The sequence below is a fragment of the Callospermophilus lateralis genome, chromosome 4 (assembly GCF_048772815.1).
Source record: "Callospermophilus lateralis isolate mCalLat2 chromosome 4, mCalLat2.hap1, whole genome shotgun sequence".
Lineage (NCBI taxonomy): Eukaryota > Metazoa > Chordata > Mammalia > Rodentia > Sciuridae > Callospermophilus > Callospermophilus lateralis.
The window spans coordinates 13,682,825-13,708,996 of NC_135308.1; the positions used below are offsets into that span (position 1 = coordinate 13,682,825).

Below are 26,172 nucleotides of genomic sequence, written 5' to 3' on the forward strand. Positions count from 1 at the left end.
CCAAAGGGATTTTGCAGTTCTTAGTTGACATTAAGATAGGGAAGGAAGCTGGGAAGAGTGGTGCATATCTGTAATCCCAGCGGCTTGAGAGGCTGGGGCAGGAAGATCATGAGTTCAAAGCCAGCCTCAGCAACTTAGTGAGACCTTAAGCAACTCTAAATAAAATATAAAAAGGGATGGGGATGTGGCTTAGTGGTTAGGCACCCCTAGGTTTAATTCCCAGTACCAAAAAAAAAAAAGAAGATAGGGAAGTAAAAGTGAGGGTGTTCTAGGAACCGAAAGTGGTTCCTGGCAGGCCACCAACAAGGAAGGGGGGGGATCAGTCCTGTAGCCACAAGGAGTCACGTGAACTTGGCAGAGCCCCACACACCCATTCCAGAGGACAATAAAACCCCAGTGACCCTTGTCTTTGTGTACCTTATAGTTTTGCGGAACCCTCAGCAAAGAAGCCAGTCACACAATGCCCAGACTTTTTTTTTTTTTTGGTACTGGGGATAGAACCCAGTCCATTTTACTTATTTTGAGAGAAAGTCTTACTAAGTTGCTAAGGATGGCCTCAAACTTGTAATTCTCCTGCCTCATTCTCCCGAGTCACTAAGATTATAAGGTATGCACCACTATGCCCAGCCAATGCCCAAAATAGAACTGTGAAATGATAAATGGGTGTAGATTTAAACCACTAAGTGTGCTGTACTTTAAGCTTGCCTGTTCTGACAGACAGACCTTCACTCTCCGGAGTAGAAAATGACAAGATCTGGTCACAGGCAGAGCACTGGCCCTCTGTATTTCTTCCTGGTCAAGTTAACATCCAATTAACCCAACCCACTATCAATTTCAAATACATGCCCACTACGAGCAGTAATCGTGGAAATGAGTAGTAATTGCTTCTGACCTTGCACCAGACAGCCCTTTTGGCTTCTAACATCAAGGTACAGTGAGTTCTATGTGTTAAGTGAATTCTGAAGCTAGGAACCAGACAAAAGTGTTGCTTAGGAGAGCAGCTAGCGATGGAGAAGGAGTGAAGTCGTGTGAGTGCAGATCTGAGAGGGCATTCAGAAGGGAGACATTGAGGGCTGCGGTTGTGGCTCACTGGCAGAGCACTTGCTTAGCATGTGTGAGGCACTGGGTTCGATCCTTAGCACCACATATAAAAGAAACAAAATATAACGCATGCTGTCCACCTACAACTACAAAAAAAAAAAAAAAAAAAAAGGAGACATTGACAGAACATTCAGTGTATCCCAGGACAGCTCTAGATGCAGAACCCCATGTCAATCAGAGGTGCTCACCTCTGTCTCTGCATTCTGTCATATAAAAGGTGAGTGGATTAGGCTGGGGTTGGGGCTCTGTGGTAGAGCACTCACCTAGCACATGCGAAGCCCTCGGTTGGATCCCCAGCACCACATAAAAATAAATAAAGGTACTGTGTCCAATTACAACTAAAAAATAAATATTAAAAAAGAAAAAAAGGTGAGCAGAGTCAAGTCAAGTAAATTAGATCAGCATCCTAATGACTGAAGCAAGACGATCAGAAAAAACCTACCACCCAACATTACAAAAATGATTAGGAGGGTTTTTCATTGTTTTTAGAGAAAGAAGTTATACAGAACAAAAGGGGAAAGACTAAAATAAAAGACTGTAATAAGTACCAGTATAAACCTGTTTATATATATATGTGTGTGTGTGTGTGTGTGTGTGTGTGTGTGTGTGTCTTAGTTGAAACTGACACAATACCTTTATTTTATTTATTTATATGTGGTGCTGAGGATCAAACCCAGGGCCTCGTACGTGCTAGGCGAGCACTCTATCGCTGAGCCACAACCCCAGTCCAAAACCTGTGTATTCAGATACAGAAATTGGTGTGTGCACAGGTTGGTGTACATCTACTTCCCAGCTTTCTCTGCCAAGAGGCCTAGATACAAAAGTAATCCCAGTAGCAATAAGCCCAGTAAGCAAACACATCTTAGTTTCTAAACACCATTCTTTAAAAATAAGCTCCTTGGAGAAGTGGAAGACCCTAGGGCTGGGGCAAGGAAGTGACAGGATAAGCAAGGAATACCTTATAGTACAACAAAATAAATAAAAAATAAAATGAAATAAATAGAAGCCATTGTGGTGGCACACACCTGTAATCCCAGTGACTCAGATTGTCAAGGAAGGAGGATCATAAATTTGAGGACAGCCTCAGTCACTTAGGGAGATCCTGTCTCAAAAAAAAAAAAAAAAAAAAAAAAAAAAAGACTGGGACTAGGGTATAGCTCACTCGGTGGTATAGTGCCCTGAAGTCCAATCCCCAGCACCCCCGGCCCACAGAAAAAATTAGGGGCTTACCCAAAAAAAAAAAAAAAACCCACAGGAGACAAAAGAAGGAGCTCTTAAGATGGCCAAAGCTGAAACAATCTGAGCCACAAATAATGATCATACAAGATTTTAAGTTATATAATAAAATCTGATATAAATGGGGTCCCAATTGATAAATATGGAAGGAAATAGAAAATCATTAGGCAAATACCACAGTAATCGTTGTTGCAAGAGATGCACAGATGGGTGCTAAAATTAGAGGATGAAAGTACAAGAAGAAACAGAATTGCAGTGACTCAAAGCACTGCCTGAAAGTGCAAAGCAAGAGCAAGACAGTAACTTGTCCAGTTTGGGAAAAAAAAAAAGTGATCAGGTAAACAGCACTAGTAAGAAGACCCACTGAGCAGGCAGAGGCTGAGCATGGGAAAGGACTCAGGTGCAACCCCCAGCACTCCCCTCCCCCCAAAAAAAGACACCACCAATGATGAATGCCTCGTTACCATGCTCTAGAAAAGATGCAAAATCATTCTTGTGGCGGGGTTGCTCAAAATGTATGGAATTCTAACAAGGAAAGCTGGGGAACCGATTTGGAGGAGACACTAAGGAGAAAAACAAAAAGCAATGGAGGATGACAATTCAGATCCTAGAACAGAAAAAGGACATTATGAAGATCCTGGTGACAACACTGTGCCAATGTTGACTTGCTCTCGATAAGTGTACTACGCCATAGGAATCTATTTTTGCAACTTTTTGGTACATGTAAATTCAAAATAAAAAAGTCTAAAATTTAAAAATGAAAGGAAATAGTTGAGTAAATTATGATTCAGCTGTAAGACAGACTTAATAGGGAGAAATTCTGATGCATAGGTAAAACGTGGGCTGGGTGCAGTGGCGAACGCCCATAATCCCAGGGCTTGCTTGTAATCCAAGCGAGGTGCTAAGCAACTCAGTGAGACCCTGTCTCTAAATAAAATACAAAATAGGGCTGGGGCTGGGGCTGAGTGGTTGAGTGCCCCTCAGTTCAACCCCCGGTACCAAAAAAAAAGGTAAGAATTAATATGTACCCACTCGGACCATAAAAAGCAACTCCAAGGAAAGATGCCAATATGCTAAAGGAGACTGCCTCAGACAGCAGGATCATAGACTTTCCCTTCATATTCTACTTTTATTTATAATAAGCATGCATTATTTTTTATAATAAGAAAATATAGTTTACAAAAATACAAACAACTATCTGGGGGATTTGTGGAACTGAATAGTGTCTGGAGGACTTGTGAGGACTACTCAGGTAGGCTGGAAAGGAAGGTGTGATATGCTTCGGAGGCCCAGGGAAGAGGCAGGAGGTTGGAGTTCAGTGGACTGGTGGAGGGAACATGGACTTGGGGTCACAGGGTTGCTCAGGATAAGAGCTGGACCTCTGGCACAGAGCAGTCGGTGTTTGATGTGGAAATAGCTCAGAGTTCTTTAGACTGAATCCTGCAAAGATTTTGGACCCAATTTCTCTTCCCTTTAGCCACTTGGCCTAGTTGGCCACTCCTAAAGTATTCACATGACCTTTCTTGGCAGGACCCTGCTCCCTCTCCGGTCTTCCTCACTCTCAAGAACTTGGCCCAGTTCTGCTCACAGGATGCTTCCAGACCATTCCTGCCCCTCCATGGGCCTGGTTGAGTACCTCATCTGTTCCAGTCACTGGAGCTCAATAAACACCACCCCGGGGCATCAGGCGCTCCCCATGCTCACTTTACAAACTTGGGGATGGAGATGGATCTGGCCTGTCTTCATGGAGCAGACTCTTAGATGAGCTCCACTGGGTTGGCTAAGCCCCTCACCACTGGGGGGGCCATTTGTCAAAAGCCAGCTGGGCCTATGCTCAAACCTCTGTATGCTGGTTCTACTTAATTTTATGATTATAATTCATTTAAATAGAAACTGAATATGAAAGCAAAGAAGAGTTCTCATTTCTATGAAAATTAAATTTAAGTGATGGAGAACAGCAATTCTAAGATTTTAGTAGCGGTCCCTGAGATAAAAACTATTGTATTATAATATTAAGACATTAAATGCTTTTTCACTTTCATTTTTCAAATTGAAATGATATGTGGTGTAACGTGTGGCAAACCTGTGCCTGTGCAGTCTTGAATTTTCCAGAAATTTCTGGAAATTTTAGGAAATAATTTTAGGATATAAATATATGTCTTCAGAGATTTACTCAAGTTTGTTCTTAGGACTCTGAACATAGGTTTGTTTCTGATGTACTGGGGCTTTTCCCCAGGAGTACTTAACCACTGAGCTGCATCCCTAGCCCTTTTTTTATTTTCAGACAGGGTCTAAGTTACTTAAGGCCTTGGTAAGTTGCTGAGCCTTGCTTTGAACTTTCGATCCTCCTGACTCAGTCTCCCGAGTCGCTGGGATTACAGGTGTGTGCCACCTTGCCCGGCTTTCACTACTCTTTTAATTTTGGAAAATAGTTATTTTACAGCACATAATAGATATACTTTTTAACATAATGGCTTTATTTTTGTTGTTTTAAATGTACTAATAACTATTTCTGAATTTCTCAGTTTGAATTTTAATATAGTAAATACCCACAAATATAGCCACACAAAAGCAAATATTAAGGGATCCTAGGATCCAAAAGTATGAAAATGCCTAATCTAGAAAGACTTTTCACAGATGGGTGTAGTGGCACACTCCTGTAATCCCAGCAGCTTGGGAGGCTGAGGCAGGAGAATCGGAAGTTCAAACTTAGCAAAGCCCTAGGCAACTCAGTGAGACCCTGCCACTAATAAAATACAAAAAAGGGTTGGGGATGTGGCTCAGTGGTTAAGCATCCCTGGGTTCAATCCCTGGTTAAAAAAAAAAAGGTGGGGGAAGGCTAGGGATGTAGCTCAGAAGAATGCCCCTGGGTTCAAACCCCAGACAGGAAAGAAAAAAAAGACTAGTTACAAATTAAATTACAATTAAATCAGGTGTGTGTAAAAAAGAAGTAGGATTCTAAATATGATTTGCAAATATCTTAAATATTCACTTTTTTTTAAAAATGGAAGCTAATTAAATCGTTGTATTTTACCTTTTACCCAGCATTTCCACTTCATAGAATTTATTCCAGTCATAAACATAGGCAATGCCACTTGTATAAAGTTAATCATTGCAGCACTGTAAATAATGGGAAAATAGTGAAAACAACCCAAGGCGGGGGCGGTGGGGGGGTGGTTAAAAAAAGACAGTATTTCCATAGTATGGAACCCCATGCAGCTACAGAGAAAAATGGTAAGAATCCTCCATGTGCACATGTGGAAAGAGCTGATACAGCTGCTATGTGCAAAAGGTGCAGGACAGACCGATGTCTAGACACTCAGAGCATTTACAAAAGGGAGGGGCAGTTTTATTTTTGATTTTCACTGTTTTGATCTTTGAACTATGTGAATATAGAACCTAGTTAAAAACCTTAACAAAGAAATCAGGGAATCACAGGTGATGGATGAAGGTGCAATTTTACATACGATTTGGAAGTCTAATAAAAAACCTAGAGACTCAAATAAAAGACCTTTTATTTTTAGTTGGCCCTAAACACAATCTAGAAGGGGTCGGGGTAGACTGCAGTGGTAGAGCACATGCTTCAGGCCCTGGGTTTGATCCCCAGCACTGCAAAGGGGAAAAGAAAAATCTTGGTGAGTAAAAATAAGTGTTTTTTGAGATATATTACTTAAAATAAGTCTTTAACTTAAATTCCACCCCCCCCCTTTTTTTTTAACCAGGATTGAACCCAGGGGTGCTTAACCACTGAACCACATCACTAGTCCAATTTAATATTTTTATTTAGAGACAGAGTCTCATTGAGTTGCTTGGACCCCTGCTAAATTGCTGAGGCTGGCTTTGAACTTGAGATTCTCCCCAAGCAGCTGGGATTACAGGCATGTACCACTGCTGGTCATAAATTCCTAACTTTTAACAGAACTTTTTTACTAAGAACAAATACTGAGTGCTATAAATTTAGGACTGTCACCTTCTCATTCCATCAAACTCCAGGACTCTCTGGGACTTGATGCTGTAAGAAAGTTAGGAGGCCTGAGAACAGTCAGACCTCTGTTGCCAAGGCAGGGACTTAGGTTTCCCAGGCTGGGCCCGCCAGGCTCCCTAGGCAGGATTCTGTGGCTGGCTGGCCTCTAGGCAGGCTCCTGGCCTAGTGCAGGTTGGAGGGCCCGGCAGGCAGCTCTACCTCCAGATCTCAGTTGGGCCCAACTAAGAGCCCCCTCTGGGAGGCTCCATGGCAGCAGGGATTCAGAGCCCTTGTGGTAGGGCAGGCATAAGGCCCTAGCTGGCAGCAGTCCCATGTTAGTAGACTCTGGACCCCCTTATCACCTGGCAGTCTGACAACCCGCCAAGACTCTCGAGGTCAGAGAGGGCCTACTGCAGACATCTAGTGTGTCTGTGTCCTGCACACACACAATGCGACCCTTTCTCAGATATGCCCCTATTACCAGGGAGTCTGAAAAGAAAAAGAAGTAGGAGACCCTCCCAGAAGAAACACCTGCGGCAGAAACAAAGACCATCTTTCACTCCAAATATGTATCTCCCTCAATGTTCCAAGGAAAAGACTGGGACTACTGGCAATTTCATCAAGTTTATGAATGAAAGTAAAACATTTCTTTGGTCTTCCTCAGAGTAACTGGTGACTCAAGGCACCAATTAGCATCTCTGGATCTAGTGTCTTTCATTTTAAAGCCCCTCCAGGTAACATGCTAAGTCTGTGGTTCTGCAAAGGCACCAGGTGTTCAGGTGTCAAGTGGGAACAGGAGGAATTACTCTGGCAGAGTGGGGAGAGGGAAGTCCCAATTCCCAACATACACAATCAACTCACGGCAGCACAACATGGATCCCAAGCCTGCTGATATTCGACATGGCCCAATCATGGAGTGTGAGAAGGTAAGGAAAGAGGAAGAAGGTAGAAAGGGTTTGAAAACAGGAACAGCCCCATGACTCATACATACAGTGTGTACACGTGTACACACATGTGCATAAACACACACACACACACACACAGGTATTGTGAGTCCTTCCTGGCCATCATTGGCCCAGTGGAGGAGTATTTCTTCTCTGAAGAAATCAAAGTAGTTTCCAGAATTAATGGTAGAAAACGTATCTTTTCCCTAAGAGTGCCCAGTGTGGGCTAATCCCTATCAGGCCATGGAAAAGTGGACCACCCAGAATAGCAGGGAAGTTGTGCCCAGGTACTAAAGAGGTGAATCTGTCCTATGTCTGAGCTCAGACCAGCCCTAAACTCAATCTGCCTATCAGCTTCTGTGACCCCTAAATAGCCCACTCTATCCTACAAAGATGATAAAGATGACAAAGAGGCCTCTACCTGCTCTAGGCACAATCTCAAAGTGCCACAAGGCAATAAGAACAGACCCACAAAGGTTAAGAAATGTCTCCTGCTGGACAGTGATGGGGCCAGGATTTAGACACAGGCCCACCTGGCTGACTCCACCCTCCACCCGGCGCCCAGCACATCTCTACTCATAGAGTGCTCTGGTTTTGCCACCTTACTCTTAATCTGGTGCTCTTTCTTCCCACCAAGAGTCCACATTGGAAGGCAGGGGACAGGCCTTCTTCCTGACCCACCATGGTGGCTGTCACAGGACTCAGACCAGCCCCTGTACATTTTACCTAGCTCTTCTTCCTGAAGCAATGCTGGGTTTAGATTTTTGCTCTGAGTGTCACAGAGCTCTCATATCCCCAAGGAGTCCACAATTCCTGCTCCTCTTCTTGCCTAAATGACAAGGCCAATTTACCCAGCCACTACTCCCTCAGGTTTGTTGGTTTCTCAGTTGATAGCTGGCTCTCATCTCCCTCTCCTGCATTGCCCCCAGCCCCAGGGTCCCAAAGGCCAAGTAAGCAATAAAAGTTAGATTAAGCAGGGCCTGTGCTTGTAATCCCAGTAGCCCAGGAGGCTGAGGCAGGAGAATTTCAAGTTCAAAGTCAGCCTCAGCAACAGCGAGGTGCTAAGCAACTCAGTAAGACCCTGTCTCTAAATAAAATACAAAACAGGGCTGGGGATATGGCTCAGTGATCGAGCACCCCTGAGTTCAATCCCAGGTCCCCCTCCCCCCCCCAAAAAAAAAAGTTAGATTAAGCAGGAAGAAGGCTCTGGTTCTGTCTTTCTGAAAGAAGAGTCAATACCCAGGGTCTCCCCACTCCAGTGTTCAGTGCCCTAGTCACACCTGCAAAGCAGTCACAGAAAGAGACCACTACAATATCTCTTGTGTTCCCCACAACTGATGTAAAACCACCTAAGCCTCCAAGAAGAAAGGGAATATGTGACTTTACTGAAATTTATGATTCTAGACATTCTTCCCCTTATTCAACAAGGAAGAGACAAGTTCCTCTCAGTTTTTAGGGCTTGTGTTTTAAGAGGTAAGGGTTACAGAATTTCGTGTACATACTGTGGATAAGAGATCCAATCTGATCTTAGTGCTGACCTGAGCCATCCCCAAGGCTGCAGAGCAAGCTAGGAGCTGAACCCAAATAGAGGCAGGGTGGCCTCCCCACTACCAGTCCCCTCTCCACCCTAGTATCACCACCCACCCCCAGCAGGGCATCTATCCCAATGGCAGATCTCCTGGGAAGGGCACTAAAGCCAAAAATCCAAATCCAAGCTGCTCCAGAAGAAAGGGTAGGGTCAAAGCACTCCTGCCCCTCCTCCTCCCCACAGGAGAGCACTCAGCCCCTCACCAAGTCATACTCAGGCTCCCCTAGAACACAACGTCATTTAATTATCTAGAGAAGCCAATCTTTTCACACGGACACTAAGATTCTTAAAAGTGAACCCACAACCTAGAGCAGAGGATATATTCCTCGCTTAATTGGCCCTCGGGATCACATGGTGAAAACGCTTGAATGGCTATTTTGTCCCATAGCCCTAAAACACCAAAAGGGGGCAGCCTGAACCAAACTACCTAACTTGGTCAGTACCGACCAAAAATAACCAAAGAGCCATGCTCGCGGTTAGCCAGGCTTAGATCGGTACCCCCTCTGCCGTGCACCAGCTTCAGCTAGAACATTTGGGGCATTGATCTTCAGCTGTTAGATGGTCTGGTGGGTGATGGGGTACCCAGTTCCTGGAAAGCAAAGTCCAGACACCAGAGCCCCATCAGAGCTGTTCTGGGGCAGGGCATCGGATTTGCTCATCCACGATGCTTTTTCTCTGACCCTGCGCTCCGTGTTCCCAGGCTCCAGGAAGCCTTTCTCAACCTTTCCGCTCGGCTATCGACATTCTGGGTGCCCTTGTCTGACTCACACATCCCAGGCAGTCCAGCCTAGGGGACCTCAATGTGACCTCCCCCTCGCCATCGCGGCACCGCTGCCAGGTGCCACCGGGACCCGGCCGCCCCGGAGTGCGCGATACCCCGAGAGTCTCCCGGTCCTTAGCACCCCCACCCCCACCCGGTGCCTCCAAGCCTGGAGATGCGTCGCCGGTGCCCATCCTGCGCGTCCGCTCTGCACCCTCACCTGCAGCCGGGAGGTCGGCAGTGGGGCCCGCGCAGATTCACCCGCCAGGCCCTAGGATGGCCGGCAGCGGTAGGAGCAGTTCAGCCGGCGTGTCCGCGAAGACAACCTCGCGCCCCCCTCCCAGCGTCCGGCCCCCGCCGCCGCGCGCATGCCCGGCTATATACCCCGCACGTCAGCGGCAGGGCCCGCCCCCCGGCCGCCCCGCCCCGCCCTGCTCTCCCCGGGGCCTGCCACGTGGGGCAGCCGGCGTGCGGCCACCGGGTACCCAGGCCCGCCCGCGCCCTCCTGCTCCTCGCATCCCCGCCCGGATCCTGGCTCGCTCCGCTGTCTCCAGCCATCTCCTGAATTCCATCACTGATTCATAGAGGCCCCACAGGCTCCTCCCTCCTGGAACCTTTCATTCTACCTTCTCTCATGTGGAAGGCTCTCTCGCTATCTGGCCTCCATCCCACGCTCCTGGAGAAAGAGTGTTCCTCACTTGATCTATGTATGTATTCCAACACTGCTGAGTGATCTAAAAAGGTTCTCTCGTCCCGAATTCCAAAATGTACTCTAGGAGGAGGCACCCAGTAGACTATAATTCTTCTGCAGACCTCCACCAACCAAAAGAACTAAAATGCTTTGTTCAAGTTCCAAATAACCATATTATGTTCACTTTTCAAACTAGACTTTGCTCCACTTCCCTACAATGTTACTGGCAGCCAAGTCAAGGAAGTTGCCTAGATCTCTCTGGCTGGCCAGATTCTCCTGCCTGCTTAAGAAATAGGCGAATAATGAGAAAAAAATAAATTTATGCAGTTTGATCAATCTTGATCATTTGATATAGATCAATTATATTGTTATTCTATGTGCTTGTATGAATATGTAACTGCAAACTCCACCATTATATACAACTATAAAGCACCAATTTAAAAATGTTTTAAAAAACAAAAACCTTGCTCGATTTTCCTTTGTCTACTTCTTAAAAATATTAATTTTTGCCCAGCACGGTGGTGTACTCCTGTAATTCCAGTGACTGAGAAGGCTGAGGCAGGAGAACTGCAAGTTCAAAGCCAAGCTCAACTTCTCAAAATTAAAAAAAAAAAAAATGGGCTGAGGATGTGGCTCAGTGGTAAAGTGCCTTTGCGTTCAAAGGCAGGTACCAAGAAAGAAAAAAAGGTGCACCTTTCATTATATAGAAAGAGGAGGCAGCATAAGCCTACCCCATGTACACCTTAACCCAGGCCCTGTGCCCCATCTGTATTGTGAATGGGGAAACATGGAGAAAGGAAAGGGGGAGCCGCTACATCTTTCCTTTTTCCATTATTTACCTATTTCTTATGTGGGCCTGTAGGCCAAACCAGCCAGCCAGATGGATCCAGGTTGGTTCCCTTGGCTAGGCTGCCAATAACGACAGTCAGACTTCTAAAGTGACTTGTCTGTTAACCCAAAGCCAGGACTGATGTTCATGTTTGTGCTGAGTGTCCGGAGTGTCCCAGGAGTCTCTTCCGCTGTGGAATGGGCCTATTGAGATGGATATCAGACCTCGGAAATGCAAATTTCTTGAGAAAATAAACCACCCACTGAATTCCCATTGTTCTATTCCACTAGACGTTAGGATTATTTCCTTATGGCTAAACCAGCTGCCACCTGGGTCAGGCAGACCCAGAGGAAGGATCTTCTAGCAGAACTGTGCCCAATTAGTATCCATGCTCCTGTTCTACACAGTGAGTGGTTGATACCCCAGTTGATACCAGGCTCTGAATTGGTGAAGGGAAGGGAGACAACATCCCACCCTATGCAATTCTTGGGGAGACACACCCATGGAGACAGTGCTGAGGAAAGGAAAGCAGGTGGCAAGAAGGACCTGGTGCTCCACGGCAGCGTGCTTGCTCTTCAGTGCTGAGTAGAGAGGGAGTAAAACAGCAAGCACTGAAGCCAGGCCAGATTCTTCCTGTCACTCTGAAAGAGACTATAGCTGGGCCCTGGGTTTTTCTAAAATTCAATTATCCTCACCCTGTAATTACTGCGTCAGTGGGCAAGGGGGAGAGCTGCTGTGATACTCCTCTCCTGTATTTTCCAAGTAATTTCAAGGTAATGATATCTCTTGCAAAATTTCTCCTAAGCCCCTTCATCTCTGTAATAACCCTTTATATTTATCTTTCTTGGTTGGACTCAGTGTTTTTCAGACATTATGTCATACTTATGGGACTCTAATCTGAAGTGCAGTGGGCTGTCACAAAAGGTCAGTCCCTATCAGGCCCTTTCCCTTAAGCATTAATGAGAAGCCCACCCAGAGATAAAGCAAAACAAGATGCTTCAAACATACAGTTCTAAATAACATGAAGCCCCAAAATACACATCCCAAAGAAGTGTTAATCCCTTCTTAAGGAAGAGCAGTCCCCATGGTATCTCCAGCTAAGGTGTCAGTACTGTATAAGACATCTGTCAAGGAAACTGCTCAAAGTGCATAGTGGGGAGGGGAGGAATGAAAAGACACCCCACCACCCAGCCTATCACAGCTTCTCACTTGTTTGCAATCAGAGTGAAGGTGGAGCTGCCAAAGTCCAATGGGCAACCAAAGCTGATAAGCTATCAGTAGTCCACGAGGGAAAGACAATTATTAACCTGCTCAAAACCAAAAGGTCCTAAGTCTCCATATCCACCCCCACACAAAATTCTTTCCGTACATCCTCATTAAACCTTACCTTGTCACTGATGAAACTGTTCTTCATATCAAGTGCCAGTTTGGGGCCCAAATTCTCTGTGTCCACTGAATATATATACCCTTTCCCCCCTCATTACTCCCATTCCCACTTATCAAAATTCTAACTCAAAGAAACCTTCCCTTAGCAAGATTCTTGATTGTTCCTAAATGTATTTGATCCATTCTTTCAAACTCTTTTGACTGTAACCCACATTAAAGCATAAAAAGAAACACCAGAACTCCAATACAAATAATATAGCAAGCAAAATTTTCACAAAATGGGGGCTGGGGTTGTAGCTTAGTTGTAGTGTTTGCCTAGCATGCTCAACACCCTGAATTTGATCCGCAGCACTACAAAAAAATATATTTTTCACAAAATAAAATGCCCTTAATATATGCAACACATTGATAAAAAGTAGTGACAAACCCCCATTAATTATGACCTACACAATTAATATGGTTTATGATACTTAAACTTTTCCCTTCAAAGTATCTAATTGCAACATCTAACTTTGTTAATCTCCCTTGATTACAAGAGATCTCCATAAACAGCTGTGTTCCCTAACATAATATCTCCTACATAACAGATTCTCAATCAATATTTGTTGGATGAATGAACAGGCCAGCTCACTAAAAGTTTAATATTGGGCAATATTTAAGGGAACTGGGCACAAGAAAATGACATTTTCATTGCTGCTGTTTCCCATCTACAAAAGGCCACACCTACCTGCCAAAGGTATGAAGACAGATTTCCCGTTGATGAGGGGAGGAGGGGAAGGGAAGGGAAAGGCCTTGGGAAAGAAGCCAGAGAATGATGACCCTGTTTGTGTTAAGGGTGGAGCTGAGAACTCAGGAAGTTTTAGCCTCCTGGGTGGTCTGCATTGACAAGGCAGGCAACTTGATGAGCAGGGGGTCCAGAATGCCTCTTACTTGCCTGCAGGGGGTCCAGGATGCCTCTTACAGGCCCCCAGCACTAGCTCAAGGCCAAGGTTTTGACCAAAAGGCCATAACTTTTCTACAGCCTGTCAGGAGATGGATGACCAGGTTTCTTTGGTACTTCCTTGAAAATGATTTTCTGTTTTGGCATGGAACAAACTCAGGGAGGACCAGAGGGAATGTAAAGGTCCTCTTCAACCCATGATCAGGTCTGGAGACCCATTGCCCTATACTATCAGCCAAAGGGTAAGAACAGAATGTGACTAGATGCCTCAGTTGTGAATCATCTATATTACTATTATGGATTTTCAGATCAAAAAAAAAAAAAAAAAAGAACTGGAGAAAGTAATTGTTGACTTGTTAGCAAGTAATCTATAGGAATGTGTCAGTTTGCCCAGTGTGGTGGTACAGGCCTATAATGCCCGTGGCCTGGGAGGCTGAGGCCAAAAGATTGCAAGTTCAAGGCCAGCCTCATCAATTCAGCAAGACTCTAAGCAATTTAGGGAGACCCTGTCTCAAAATAAACAATAAAAAGGGCTGGAGATATGGCTTACTTATAGTTAAGCGCCCCTGGGTTCAATCCCCAGTACAAAAAAAAAAAAAAAAGGCATGTGTTAATTTTGTCTAATTTTCTTTTCTTTTTTTTTTTTTTTTAAAGGTAGGCTTTTTAAAATATTTTATTTTTTTAGTTTTCGGCAGACACAACATCTTCGTTTGTATGTGGTGCTGAGGATCGAACCCGGTCCACACGCGTGCCAGGCAAGCTCGCTACCGCTTGAGCCACAACCCCCGCCCTAATTCTGTCTAATTTTCTAGCATACAATTTTCATGGTATTCTCTAATCACCACCCCTCACCCAGTTTTAGTAATTTGAGTCTTCTTTTATTCTTGACCTGTCTAAAGGTCTGCTCACTTTGTTCATCTTATGGGTGTGTTGATTTTTCATTTTTCTCTAATTTTTCAATAATGAAACATTATTACATTCATTTCTGCTCTGATTTATATTTTTTTATTTTGCAGCATTCTACCACCAAACCCCTCCTAGCCTTTTTTTTTCCTGAGACAGAGTCTCCCTAAGATCCTTGGCTGCCCTCAGACTTGCAATCCCCCTGCCTCAGTCTCCCAAGTCACTGTGATTACAGGCAGGCCAGCAAAGTATCATCACTTTTGTTCTCACCTTTGAATGTTTACCTGGAAGCAGAATTCCACGTTGACAGCTACATTTTTAAATTACTCCTTTGGTCTTGAGGCATCTGTCATGCTGCTGATCCTTTCTTTTAAGCCTTCCCCTTTCATTTCTGGTTGTTTTTAACTTCTCTGTTTGGTGTTGTGTGTTTCAGTACAGTGCCTCTAACAGTAGAACTGTTCTTTATCCTCAACTGAGTTAAGTCTTCAGTTAGATGATTCATATCTGACCTTAATTCTAGAAAATTCTCAGACTTTATATTTTGCGCCTTGTCTGTCACCTATTCTATTTTAATCTGCAGGAGCTTTTTAGACAAATGTTGGACCCTCTCTTCCTCCCCTCCTAAATCTTCTCTCCCAGGAAGCCCTCCCTCCAGCAATACAGTCAACTACTTTGGTTCTGCAGGGCTCTGGAGCTCTCACCAACCTAGATCAACCTTACCTTAACTTTTCAGCCTGTGGTCCTTTAGCAAGCTGGCAATAAAACTTCAGACTACACACATGCATGATTGGCAGGAATTTTTTATGCCCTTCTAGGTTATACCCTCTTCATCCAGCAGACTTAGCTCCAACAATCCTGCACTTCCCAGGGTCTGAGGCCACATCTCCTAGCCTTCCCTAGAATCAAAGACCTAAGTGCTCCTGCCCCTTTGTCCATTATCCTGGGAGCTGTGTTGGTATCAATTATTACCTCTCTGACTTTCCTTTCTTGTACCTAGATATGATCTTTCCTTCCTCTTTCCCCTCTTCTCCACTTCTTTCCTTTCTTTGTTCCATTTTCTCCAAGTTCAGTTATGTACGAAAAAATATATTTTCTACATTGGCCAAGGAGGATGTAATGCACACTTTAGTCCCAGCTACTCGGGAGGTTGGGGCAGAAGGACCACTTGAGCCCAGGAGTTCAAGGCCAGCTTGGACAAGATAGTGAGATCTTGTCTCAAAAACAAAAAAGTCTGGTATAGTGATGCATGTAATCATGCCTGTAATCTCAGCAGCTCAGGAGGCTGAGGTAGGAGGATCATGGGTTCAAAGCCAGCTTCAACAACAGTGAGGCACTAAGCAACTCAGTGAGACCCTGTCTCTAAATAAAATAGAAAACAGGGCTGGGGATATGGCTCAGTGGTTGAGTGCCCCTGATTTCAATCCTCAGTACCAAATAAATAAATAACCAAAAAACAACAAAAAGGACAGAGGCTGTAATAGAAATGCCCTGGGTTTAATCACCCAGTACAAAAAAACAAAACCCCCCAAAACAAAGCTATTTGGGTCAACTTTTCTTTGTCAGAAATGTCAGCTTAGTGCAGGGTGTGGTGGCACACACCTGTCATCCCACCAATTTGGGAGGCTGAAACAGGAGGATCTCAAGTTTAAGGCCAGCCTTAGCAACTTAGTGAGGCCCAAAGCAATTTAGTGAGACAGTGTCTCAAAATAAAAAATAAAAAGTGCCGGGGGGGGGGGGGTGTGACTCAGTGGTTAAGCACCCCTGGGTTCAATTCAGGTTACCATATTGCCAGAAGTCTACTATTATTCCTTATTTAAAACAAAAACAAAAACAAACCTCATTTTTAGAACAGTTTTAATATCAAAGAAGAAATGAGCAGAATGTATAGAAATTTCCCATATATCCCCAGCCCTCCCATATACACAGCTTCCCACACCATCAACGTCCACCACCAGAGTGGTACATTTGTTACAGCCAATGAACCTCACTGACACATCACTTTTACTCAAAGTCCATCGTTTACATCAGGGTACACTTTTAGTGTTGGGCATTCTCTGGGTTTTAACAAATTCATGACATGTGTCTATTACTACAGTGTCACAGTGAATAGTTTGACTGTGCTAAGTAAACCCTCTGTGCTCTACCTATTCATTCCCTGCCTCCCCACCTCTGGTCCTTTTATTGCCTCCACTAAAACTTCTGCCTTTTCCAGAATGCCATATGTTGGAATCACACACTATATAGCCTTTTCAGATTGACTTCACTGAGCAATAAGCATTTAAGTTCTTCCATGTCTTTTTATGACTTCATGCCTTTTTTAGTACTGAATAATATTTTACCAATTGGATACCTGAGTTTGTTTATGCATTTAACAATTAATAATATTTTCTTCTTTTTTGCAATACAAGGAATTGAACCCAAAGCTTCACACATGTTAGGCAAGTGCTCTACCTCTGAGCTATATCCCCAGCCTTTTTCATTTTTTGACAGGTTCTCATAAAGTTGCCCAAGCTGACCTTGAACTTGTGATCCTCCTGCCTCAGCCTCCAAAGTAGCTGGGATTACAGGTGTGTGCCACCACACTCTGCTACTGAGTATATTTTGTTGCTTCCAAGTTTTAAAATTATGAATAAAATTGTTATAGACACCTGTGTGCAAATTTTTGTATGGATGTTAAGTTTTCACTTTCTTTGGGTAAATGCCAAGATGTGTGACTGGTGGATTGTATGGTAAGATTATGTTAAATTAGACTTTTTAATTTTTTTGTTTGGGGGGAGCTAGAGATTGAACCCAGTGCCTCCCCAATGCCAAGCCTGTGCTTTACCATTAAGCTACACTTCCTGTCCCTCATTATGATGTTCTTAAAGAGTTTTTTGTATATTTTGGAACTTTTTACCAGATATGAATTTTGCAAGTATTTTCTCCAAGTCTATGGCTTGTCTTCTCATTCTCTTGATTTTCCTCATTTTTTTGGAAAAGTTACTAAGAAACTCAGATGAAGCTAGGAATAAAACCGGAAGGAGAAAATGGGATCTTCTTCAATAATCCCAAATCTTTGAGAATTTAATTTTAGGTCCTAAACTTCAAGATTTTCAATATAAAGAGCTAGACATTTCTAAAATTCTTTCCTTTTCCACATCAATCAATGAAATGCTGCCTATGTGAAAAGGGCCCTGTTGCACACTGTGTAGAATGAGCCCAGGAAGCACCACATCATGAAGAGTGGAGTTCCTAAATAGAAAACTGCAGTGCTCTAAAAGGAGCCGCGATGTAAGGAGCAGCCACGGCACTTTGGGAAGGTGTTTTAGGAACAAGAGGCACACTGCAAAGTGTACCTAAAGAAGGGCAAGCGTTTAATAACAAAAGGGAGGCCACCCTGAAGCGCACTCTCCAGGTCTAAGGAGATCTGAAAACAAGACGAACACAAACACAACAAAATATGGGTAAGAGGTGTAAGGTTTTGGTTTTGGTTTTCTTTCCATTTCTGGGAATGGAACCCCAGAGTCTGTCAGGAAAGTGCTCTACCACTGAGCTACACCTGCTACCTGACACACAAAATATAAATGCTACATTTGTCCCAGAAGTGAGACGGCTCCAATAAGTCTTCTAATAACTCTACTCAGCTCAGGGTGCAATCATCTGGCTACTGACACTGTACCTTGCATGTACAGTAATAAATGAATAATTCTAAGTGTTACAGCTGTCTGCAGAAAAAGAACTGTATCCATATAATAAATAAATGATACCATTTCAAACATGACTGCCCATTTATACAAATTTACTTTTATTTCCCACCCAGGATCCAATCACTTGGCATTAAAACTGAAAAACAACACAAGAACACCAGAAATAAAAAGTGAAGAAATTTCTATATTATATTCAAGCATTTATCTCTTCTGATTATCTAAGAGAAAAAGAACACTAGGAAATCCAACTTTAAAAGGGAAATTCAAAATGCTTCTAAAGACTATCAGAAGCTGATCTCTCCAGCCAGAGACCAGTGGTTCCATCTGTGGCTTTTAGATTCCCAGCCTTAGCCTCACCCTCTGTAGCCAACTCCAAATAAATCTCTATCAACACACATCCCTTCCCAACCTCTGTGGGCACTGCGACAAATTAAAAGCTCTCTTGGCTTCTTCTTTTAAGGAATTTAAGCTGAAGTTCCTCTTCGTCGTATAAAATAGGTATTTCTGCTCTGTTCTCTCCCTTCTATCACACCAACACACACACACACACACACACACACACACACACACACACAAATAAATAAATAAATATTAATTTGAAAAGGTTAAATAAAACTGGCTTTTAAAACCCAGTAAAGCAAGGTATGATAAAAATAAGTCTGAAGAGATCCAAAGATTTTAAAATGGGGAGGGGAGAAATGGAGGAAGACACAGAAAACAAGAGCCACTGCTTCCCTAAAACACTGAAACTCACAGGCATAGTGATAACTTCCTAAACTGTAATGTGTGGACTTTGGTAGAAACGTCCCGTTTTCCAAAGCTGACTTCTGGAAATCTTAACCGGGATTCCGAAAAATCCCCAGCTAAGTGAGCCTTAGCTGGAAGAGGTTCTTGTGCAAGAGAAATGAGCGTTCCATTTACAAACAGACGCTCGGAAAGGAAGGCCATGCACCGGGAGAAAGGCCAATGAAAAACTCACACCCCATCCTGAACTTTCCTAGCTGCTGAATTCTTTCCATGTGTTCTGATTGTTACTTAAAAAACTGAAACTTACTGAAGATCAGTCACAAAGAGCAAAGATAGGGGTGTGTGTGTGTGTGTTCGAGGGGAGCAAGAAAGCAACATGGTATGCTGTAAAGCAACTGAAAGGCATAGAAAAAAACTAAGCTGAGGGCTAGCTGCAAGTCACCTTAAATCCAATTCCAGTGACAGGTATCATAAACTCAATCCCCAGGGGAGATGCACACACAGGGTCTGATTATGCCACAGGGGTGGCTCACCTGCTTTCACACCTGTGGGTAACAATAATCTCTCTTTGAAAAACTCTGCTTCACACCCTTTTACTTAATCTTTCTCAGTTGCTCCCAAAAAGTAACTCCCTACTTAAGAAATCTGCAATGACTTCATTCATTTTCTCACCTCTGGTGCCAGAAATGGGAGCTGCTTTGTAACCACAGCTTCCAGGTACAAATGCTGCTTCTGCATATTTCTACAGCTATGTTGGCTTGGGAGACTCTTTATTATGGGAGCACTGGGGATTAAACCTGGGACCACACACATGCTAAGCACATACTCTACCACTGAGTTACACTGAACTACACACCTAGCCCTATTTATTTTGAGACAGTGTCTCCTTAAATTACTTAGGGCCTCACTAAGTTGCTGAGGCTAGCCTCCAACTTATGATCCTCTTGCCTCAGCCTCCCAAGTTGCTGGCATTGCAGGTATGTGCCACTGTGCTTGACTCCTTGGGAGGCTGTTAATGGCTCCCCTACATCTACTGACTCTGCCTGCCTCTGCACAGTACTTCCATCATTTGCTCTACAAAGACAGGAAAGCAATTTCCACCTGGTACTTGGAAACTTGCTTCTTGATATCAGGATAAAAGAAAAAAGGAAAACCTATTCTACAAGATTGGAGAAAGAGAAAACACCAACACAAAAATCCCACTTCTGTCTCTGCTCATTCTGCGAGAGTCATGACTGAGCTGTGAAGTCTTATTTCTCCTATCAGCCTATGCCCAGGCTGTGGTCACAGGAAAAACAGGTTCTCACACAGCTGGATGGCCGGTTCATGGTGCAGAATCTGTCCTGAGAGGAAAGCCAGCTTGTGGGCATACTTGCAAGGAGCTGGAACTCTAATGGTACCAGGCCAATTCCAGTACATGTGGCACAGTTTGAAAGTTAACCTGGAGGCCAAAAAGAAAATGTGATCTTTATCACTCTCTGCTTCCAATTCAGGGTGTGATCACACGCTCACGGGGACATGACACACAGCACCCTCGCCAGCAAACTGGGGAACCCAGGAATACACAAAGCAGCATTTGGGATCATTATTCTTCCATGTAATTGTTTCTACTTCAATCATTTGTAAGTCAGAGGATGGGTGAATCCCCTCATTTTCTTATTTTTATACTAAAACAAGAAAAATAACATGAAGAAAATGCCTTTCTTTGCCTACAAGAAAAGTCTGCAGTAGGATAAGGACCTCAGCGGCATGTTGAGGTGATATGAACTCAAGGACACTGGGTCTCACATCTGGTGGTGTCATAACCATGTGCAGCATTTCTTAAAACAAATGCTGGCCAGGCACGGTGATGTGCACCTACAGTCTCAGCTACTTGGAAAGCTGAGGCGGAAAGATTACTAGAGTCCAGGAGGTCAAGACCAGCCTAAGCCACACAGCAAGACATTGTCTCTTGAATAAATAAGAGTTCTTTAGAACGTTTGGGGCACTGGCTGACATCAGTTTTATTTATGTATTTATTTAAGATCTTCAAGTAACTTTGTAAAATTGGGATTACCAGTTACTTCTCAAAAGAATATCACTGTGGTCAAATTCAAGGGGTAGGTATACCTGGGGGCAGGCAGTGACCCCACCTAGCTAGCTGGTCAGAAGTTAGGGTGAGAAAGGAGTAAGTTATCACCTCTGCATATGATCAGGGCTCAGGTTCGCAGTGTTGAGAACACAGACATAATGTGTAGGAATGCCACAGCCCTGTCGAACATGGTGGGCGAGGAGGTAGAAATCCACCCTAGGAAGGAAAAAGCACCAATGAAGGACATGGTCAGATTTGGCTGCAGGAGCTGGAGAGGATTTTGGAAATCACTCTAGCTCCTCCATGTAGGCTTAGAAAGGAAAATGACTGGATCCAGGACATACAAGAATCAGATTAGTATTAGAATTTAGGTCTCCTGACTCATTGGGCTACTGCAGTGGTGGGAGACGCTCCCTTACCTGTGCGTGGAAGGGCTAGCCTTCTGGGTCTTAGGACAAGACTACATAGGCAGAATTCTGTATTTACCGGTAAAAGCTTTGTTGGTTTTCAATGTTTTTAAAACTTTTCTTCTTTTTATTTCTTTTTTCCTCCTGACACTGGAAATTGAACCCGGGGCATTCTCCACCGGACTTCATCCCCAGACCTTTTTATTTTTTATTTTGAGACAAGAACTCACTAGTTGCTGAAATTACAGGCCTGTGCCACCATGTCTAGCTTAAAGCTTTATTTTTTTCAACAGTAGAATCTGGTTGAACATGGTGATGCACATGTGTAATCACAGCAACTCAGGAGGCTGAGGCAGGAGTATGCAAGTTCAAGGCCAGCCTCAGCAATTTAGTGAGCAACTTTAGTGAGATCCTGTCTCAAAAAATAAGTAGGGCTGGTGATGCAGCTCAGTGGTAAAGTGCCTCAGGTTCAATCCTCAGCACCAAAATTAAAAAAAAAAAAAAAATTAAAAAGGAAAAAAGAAAGAAAGAAAAAGAGAACCTGTGAATTCTATTCCAATCTCTCTGGCATCCTCCACATCCCAATACCCAGGAAACAGGTAACTTCTCCAACCTATTCTTCCTCCAATACTGTCTTTTTTTTTGCCCACTTACCACTCACAACTTGTTATTGTATGATCTACCACAGTTCCAGGGGAGGGTGTCACAAAGTGCTCAGTAGCAGCCAGGTACAGATTGGTACTGATTTTCTTCTGAACTACAAACACCACCATCTTGGGCTGGTAATTCTCAAAAGCCTCAAAACACTTCTGCAGCTGAGGAATCTCATAGTTGGCAACCGTCTTCAGCTGGCCATCAGACACTCCATCACGGTACACCACAATCTTCTCTGGTAGACAGTGGTTCACCTGAAATGACACCCAAATGAGGTAACTCGTGGGGCCCTCGGGCAAAGGACCACAGTGAGAGAGACTTATTCAAATCCCAACCTGGAGACCTGGCAGTGGATCCCTTTGGCAGCTGGCTCCAAAGTTACCATGTCTGACAGGCATGGAAAAAAGCTTCTAATCATTTCTAGACTTTCTCAGGGTAGTAAAACAGACCTGGAACTGCATGGGCATTATAAAATATGAAAGCCAAATAGGCAAGTTATGAGTCACATGTACACAGCTTATCTTCAAACAGACTTTAACAACAAAGTTAAAGGGAACGGTAGGAAAATTATGGGCTGAATCAGTCTTCCTTCTACTTGGATTTATCACTAATAACTGTGTAGGCAAAGAACATGGTGAAGTGCTAGAAAAGTTCTAACAAAGGAACACACAAGCCACAGATCCACCATCCTCAGATTCCGACCTACTGGCAACACCCAAAGTTGTGGAGAAATGAAAGGTTCTTTAACTAAATATTATCCTACAATCTGGCATAATGTGAAATGTTTTTATTATAACTAAATAAATTATCTGCTGTCTTGAATAAGTTTGAAGAATAATTGCTTTCCCTTTTGGGGAACATAATCATGTTCTAGTTGTGTTCAATTTCAATAGTTCAGGGGTTGTGGCTCAGTGGTAGAGCACTCACCTAGAATGTGCAAGGCCCTGGGTTCGATCCTCAGCACCACATAAAAAAATAAAATAAAATAAAGGTATTGTGTCCAACTACAACTAAAAAATAAATATTAAAAAAAAAAGCTTAGTTCAATTTTAAGAAGTCCCCTTAAGAGTGCTTTAGTTTAATTCAGGTTTTTGTGTTTTGTCACTGTTGTTTGGTACTGAAGAATGAACACAGGGATGCTTTACCACAGAACTACAGCTCTTATCCTTTAGTTTTTGAGACAGGTTCTTACCAAGTTGCTGAGGCTAGCCTTAAACTTGGGATTCTCCTGCCTCAATCTCCCAAGTAGCTGGGATTACAGGGGTATGCTAACCACACCTGGCCTTGGTTTAATTCAGTTTTGATTCTGGTTGAGTGAGTTCATACTAATTTTTTTGTTGTTGTTCACAATTCCCTTCAAAAAACTAAATTATGAATTAAGTTTAAATATTAATTACATATGCATGCACTATTATTTATAGGTTATCCTACATGAAAATTTTATTTCAAAGAACCTTTCCTAAAAATAATCACCTATAATCTTTTTTTAAGCTCAGAGGTTGAAATATTTTATAAATGCCCCTTTTTCTGAGAAACCTCAAGTACTCCAAAATTTACAAACATGTAATCCATCTTCACAGTCACTGGAATCACTGCCTCAGTTTGTGGTACTTATTTCTTCTTTTGGTAACAGAACTTCAGTTCCCGCCTGACCTCAGCACTGCCAAAATTTGGGGCCAGACAATTTTTCGTTGTGGGGGCAGAGCTGTGCTCTGAAGCATCAGGGTTCAGCAGCACGCTGGGTCTCTGCCCACTTTGATGCCAACAGCATTCTCTCCTAGTTATGACATGGACCAAAAGTGTCTCTAGGCTGCCCGCTGGGAGGACAAAACCACCCCAGTTGACAGCCACCACATAAACCACAGGACATGCAGATGGCTCAAGCCACGCCAACAGAAATGCCTCCCTTGTGCTCAGTCTTGAGCAGATTGAAGAGAATGAGGAAAACCTGGAGTTTGTTCCCTCAGGGGCACCTTCTCGTCAGGCCCCTGCTTCTGAAGCCCAGCTCTAGTCCATTTTCCAATCTGGGGCACAACCATCTCAACCTCACCAACTCCCCTGATAAGCTGTATTAAGAGGTGACTCAGGAACTTATTTGGAAGAAACTTCACTTTACAGATAAACAAACAGGACACTGGATTTGGGGTCAGGAGATCTGGGACTGAGTTTGATTCCACTGCCCCTTTGCTATGCCCTGAGGACTCAATCTCTTCAGTTGAAATATGGAGAAAACAATCATTTTACCTTCTCATCAGGATTAGGAGGAATAAATTAAAATTATACACATATTTATAATATATTACTCTACATAAATATATATTTAACATATATAAACACATGAATACTTGTGTATCTCCATCTTTTGTGTGTGTGCACATGCACTGTACTGGGGACTGACCTGGTGGGGAACTCTACCATTGAGCTACATCCCCAGTTCTTTTAATTTTTTATTTTAAGACATAGTCTTTAAAAAAGGGCTGGGGATGTTTCTCAGTGGTTGAATGCCCCTGGAGTTTCAAAAAAAAAAAAAAAAAAAAAAGACAGGATCTTGCTAAGTTGCTAAGGGTGTAACTCACCCAGGCTGGCCTCAACCTTGCAATCTTTCTGCCTAAGCCTCCCAAATTGCTGGGATTACAAATGTGCACCACCACATTCAGTTGTTTTTTATTTTTCAAGACAGGGTCTCACTAAGTTGCCAAGGCTGGCCTCAACTTTCCATCCTCCTGCCTGTCTCCTGAATAGCAGGGATTATAGGGCATGTACTACCATGCCTGGCTAGTTTATTGATAATTTTAAATAACTTCTAATATGGTAACTATTTCCAGATATATTCCCATGTGAACGAAAACTCTTTGAGGCCCCCAGTAATATTTAAGAACATAAAGACTAAAAATTTTGAGAATTGCTAGACTTAGAGATACAAATTTAAATCTGATACTAAATGTCACAACTGGCTTAAGACTGCCTGGAAGGCTTCAGGTGGTAGACCAAGAACTGAGAAACCCTCAATTCAGGACAGTTGGAAAAGCTGGACAAAATGTAACCACCTCTAGAGGAAGCCTTCAAAGCCACCAGCAACAGAGGCTTCCTTCAAAGCCACCAGCAGCAGAGGAGGGATGACAGGGGCCCAGTCAGCACTGGAAGCTGTTTTCCTGTTTGTGGGTTCCACCAGGACAACAATAAGGCTGCAAGGTTGAGGAGTGCTTTTTATTCTGAACAGCATTATTGAAATGTAATTTTTTTTTTTTTTTTTTTTTTTTTGGTACTGGGGATTGAACTCAGGGGTACTCAACCACTGAGCCATATTTCCAGCCCTATTTTGAATTTTATTTAGAGACAGGGTCTGAGTTGCTTAGTATCTCACTTTTGCTGAGGCTGGCTTTGAACTTGTGATCCTCCTGTCTCAGCCTCCCTAGCTGCTGGGATTACAGGTGTGCACCACCACACCTAGCTCTTGAAATATAATTTGATATATCATAAAACTCACCCCATTAAAGTATAAGAAGATTTTGATGTTTTCAGAATTTTGAAACCATCACCACTAATTTTATTTATTTGGTACTGGAAATTGAAACCAGAGGTGCTTTACCAGTGAGCTACATCCCCAGGGATGACAGTGAGACAGGGTCTCACTAAGTTGTGTAGGGCCTTACTAGGTTGCTGCAACTGGTCTTCAACTCATGATCCTCCTGCCTCAGCCTCCCAAGTCACTGGGAATACAGGTGTGCACCACCACACTTGGCCCATTACCACTAATTTTAGAATTTACCTATCACCCCAAAAGGAAATCCATAACACTTGCAGTCACTTCCCAAACATGCTCCCCACAATTTCTGGAACCCACTAGTTAACTTTTTTTTTTTTTTTTTTTTTGGTATCAATGTTTGAACCCAGCGGCACTTAACCACTGAGCCATGTCCCCAGCCCTTTTTTTATAGTTTATTTAGACACAGGGTCTTGCTGAGTTTTTCAGGGCCTAAGTTTCTGAGGCTGGATTTGAACTCATGATCCTCCTGCCTCAGCCTCCAGAGCCACTGGGATTACAGGCGTGTGCCCAAGTGACTGGCTTCACTAATGAACTTTGTATGGGTTGACCTGTACCGAACAAATAAAATCATAAAATATGTGGTCTTTGGTGTCTAAATAATTTCACTCAGCTTAATGCTTTTATCGTTCTTTCATACTACAGCTTGTTCCAGTCCTTCATTCCTTTGTATTTTATTGCAATAAAAAGTAGACACACATCCCGTTTCTTTTGTCGTTGA

The 26,172-nt window shown here is 43.3% G+C and overlaps 2 protein-coding genes and 1 non-coding gene across 3 annotated transcripts in view; 1 reads left to right on the top strand and 2 right to left on the bottom strand.

Annotated features, from left to right (window-relative positions):
- Positions 1 to 9,936, bottom strand: part of Slc39a14 (solute carrier family 39 member 14) — a 45,918-nt gene extending 35,982 nt beyond the window's left edge. The window contains exon 1 of the mRNA XM_076853603.1: positions 9,814 to 9,936. The gene's annotated coding sequence lies outside the window, so the exon portion shown is untranslated. The remainder of the gene's footprint in view (positions 1 to 9,813) is intronic.
- A 1,010-nt stretch (positions 9,937 to 10,946) lies between these two features.
- LOC143398730 (small nucleolar RNA SNORA51) lies at positions 10,947 to 11,075 on the top strand. Its single transcript, XR_013091328.1, has one exon. It is a non-coding gene; the product is annotated as a small nucleolar RNA SNORA51 (small nucleolar RNA).
- Positions 11,076 to 19,983: 8,908 nt separating this feature from the next.
- The window catches only part of Piwil2 (piwi like RNA-mediated gene silencing 2), a 54,736-nt gene continuing 48,547 nt past the window's right edge, over positions 19,984 to 26,172 (bottom strand). Inside the window, exons 20-22 of the mRNA XM_076852300.1 lie at positions 21,908 to 22,161; positions 20,955 to 21,062; positions 19,984 to 20,216 (exon numbers count right to left, since the gene is read on the bottom strand). Coding sequence (XP_076708415.1) covers positions 20,060 to 20,216; positions 20,955 to 21,062; positions 21,908 to 22,161 — 519 coding nt within the window. The 3' untranslated portion in view covers positions 19,984 to 20,059. The remainder of the gene's footprint in view (positions 20,217 to 20,954; positions 21,063 to 21,907; positions 22,162 to 26,172) is intronic.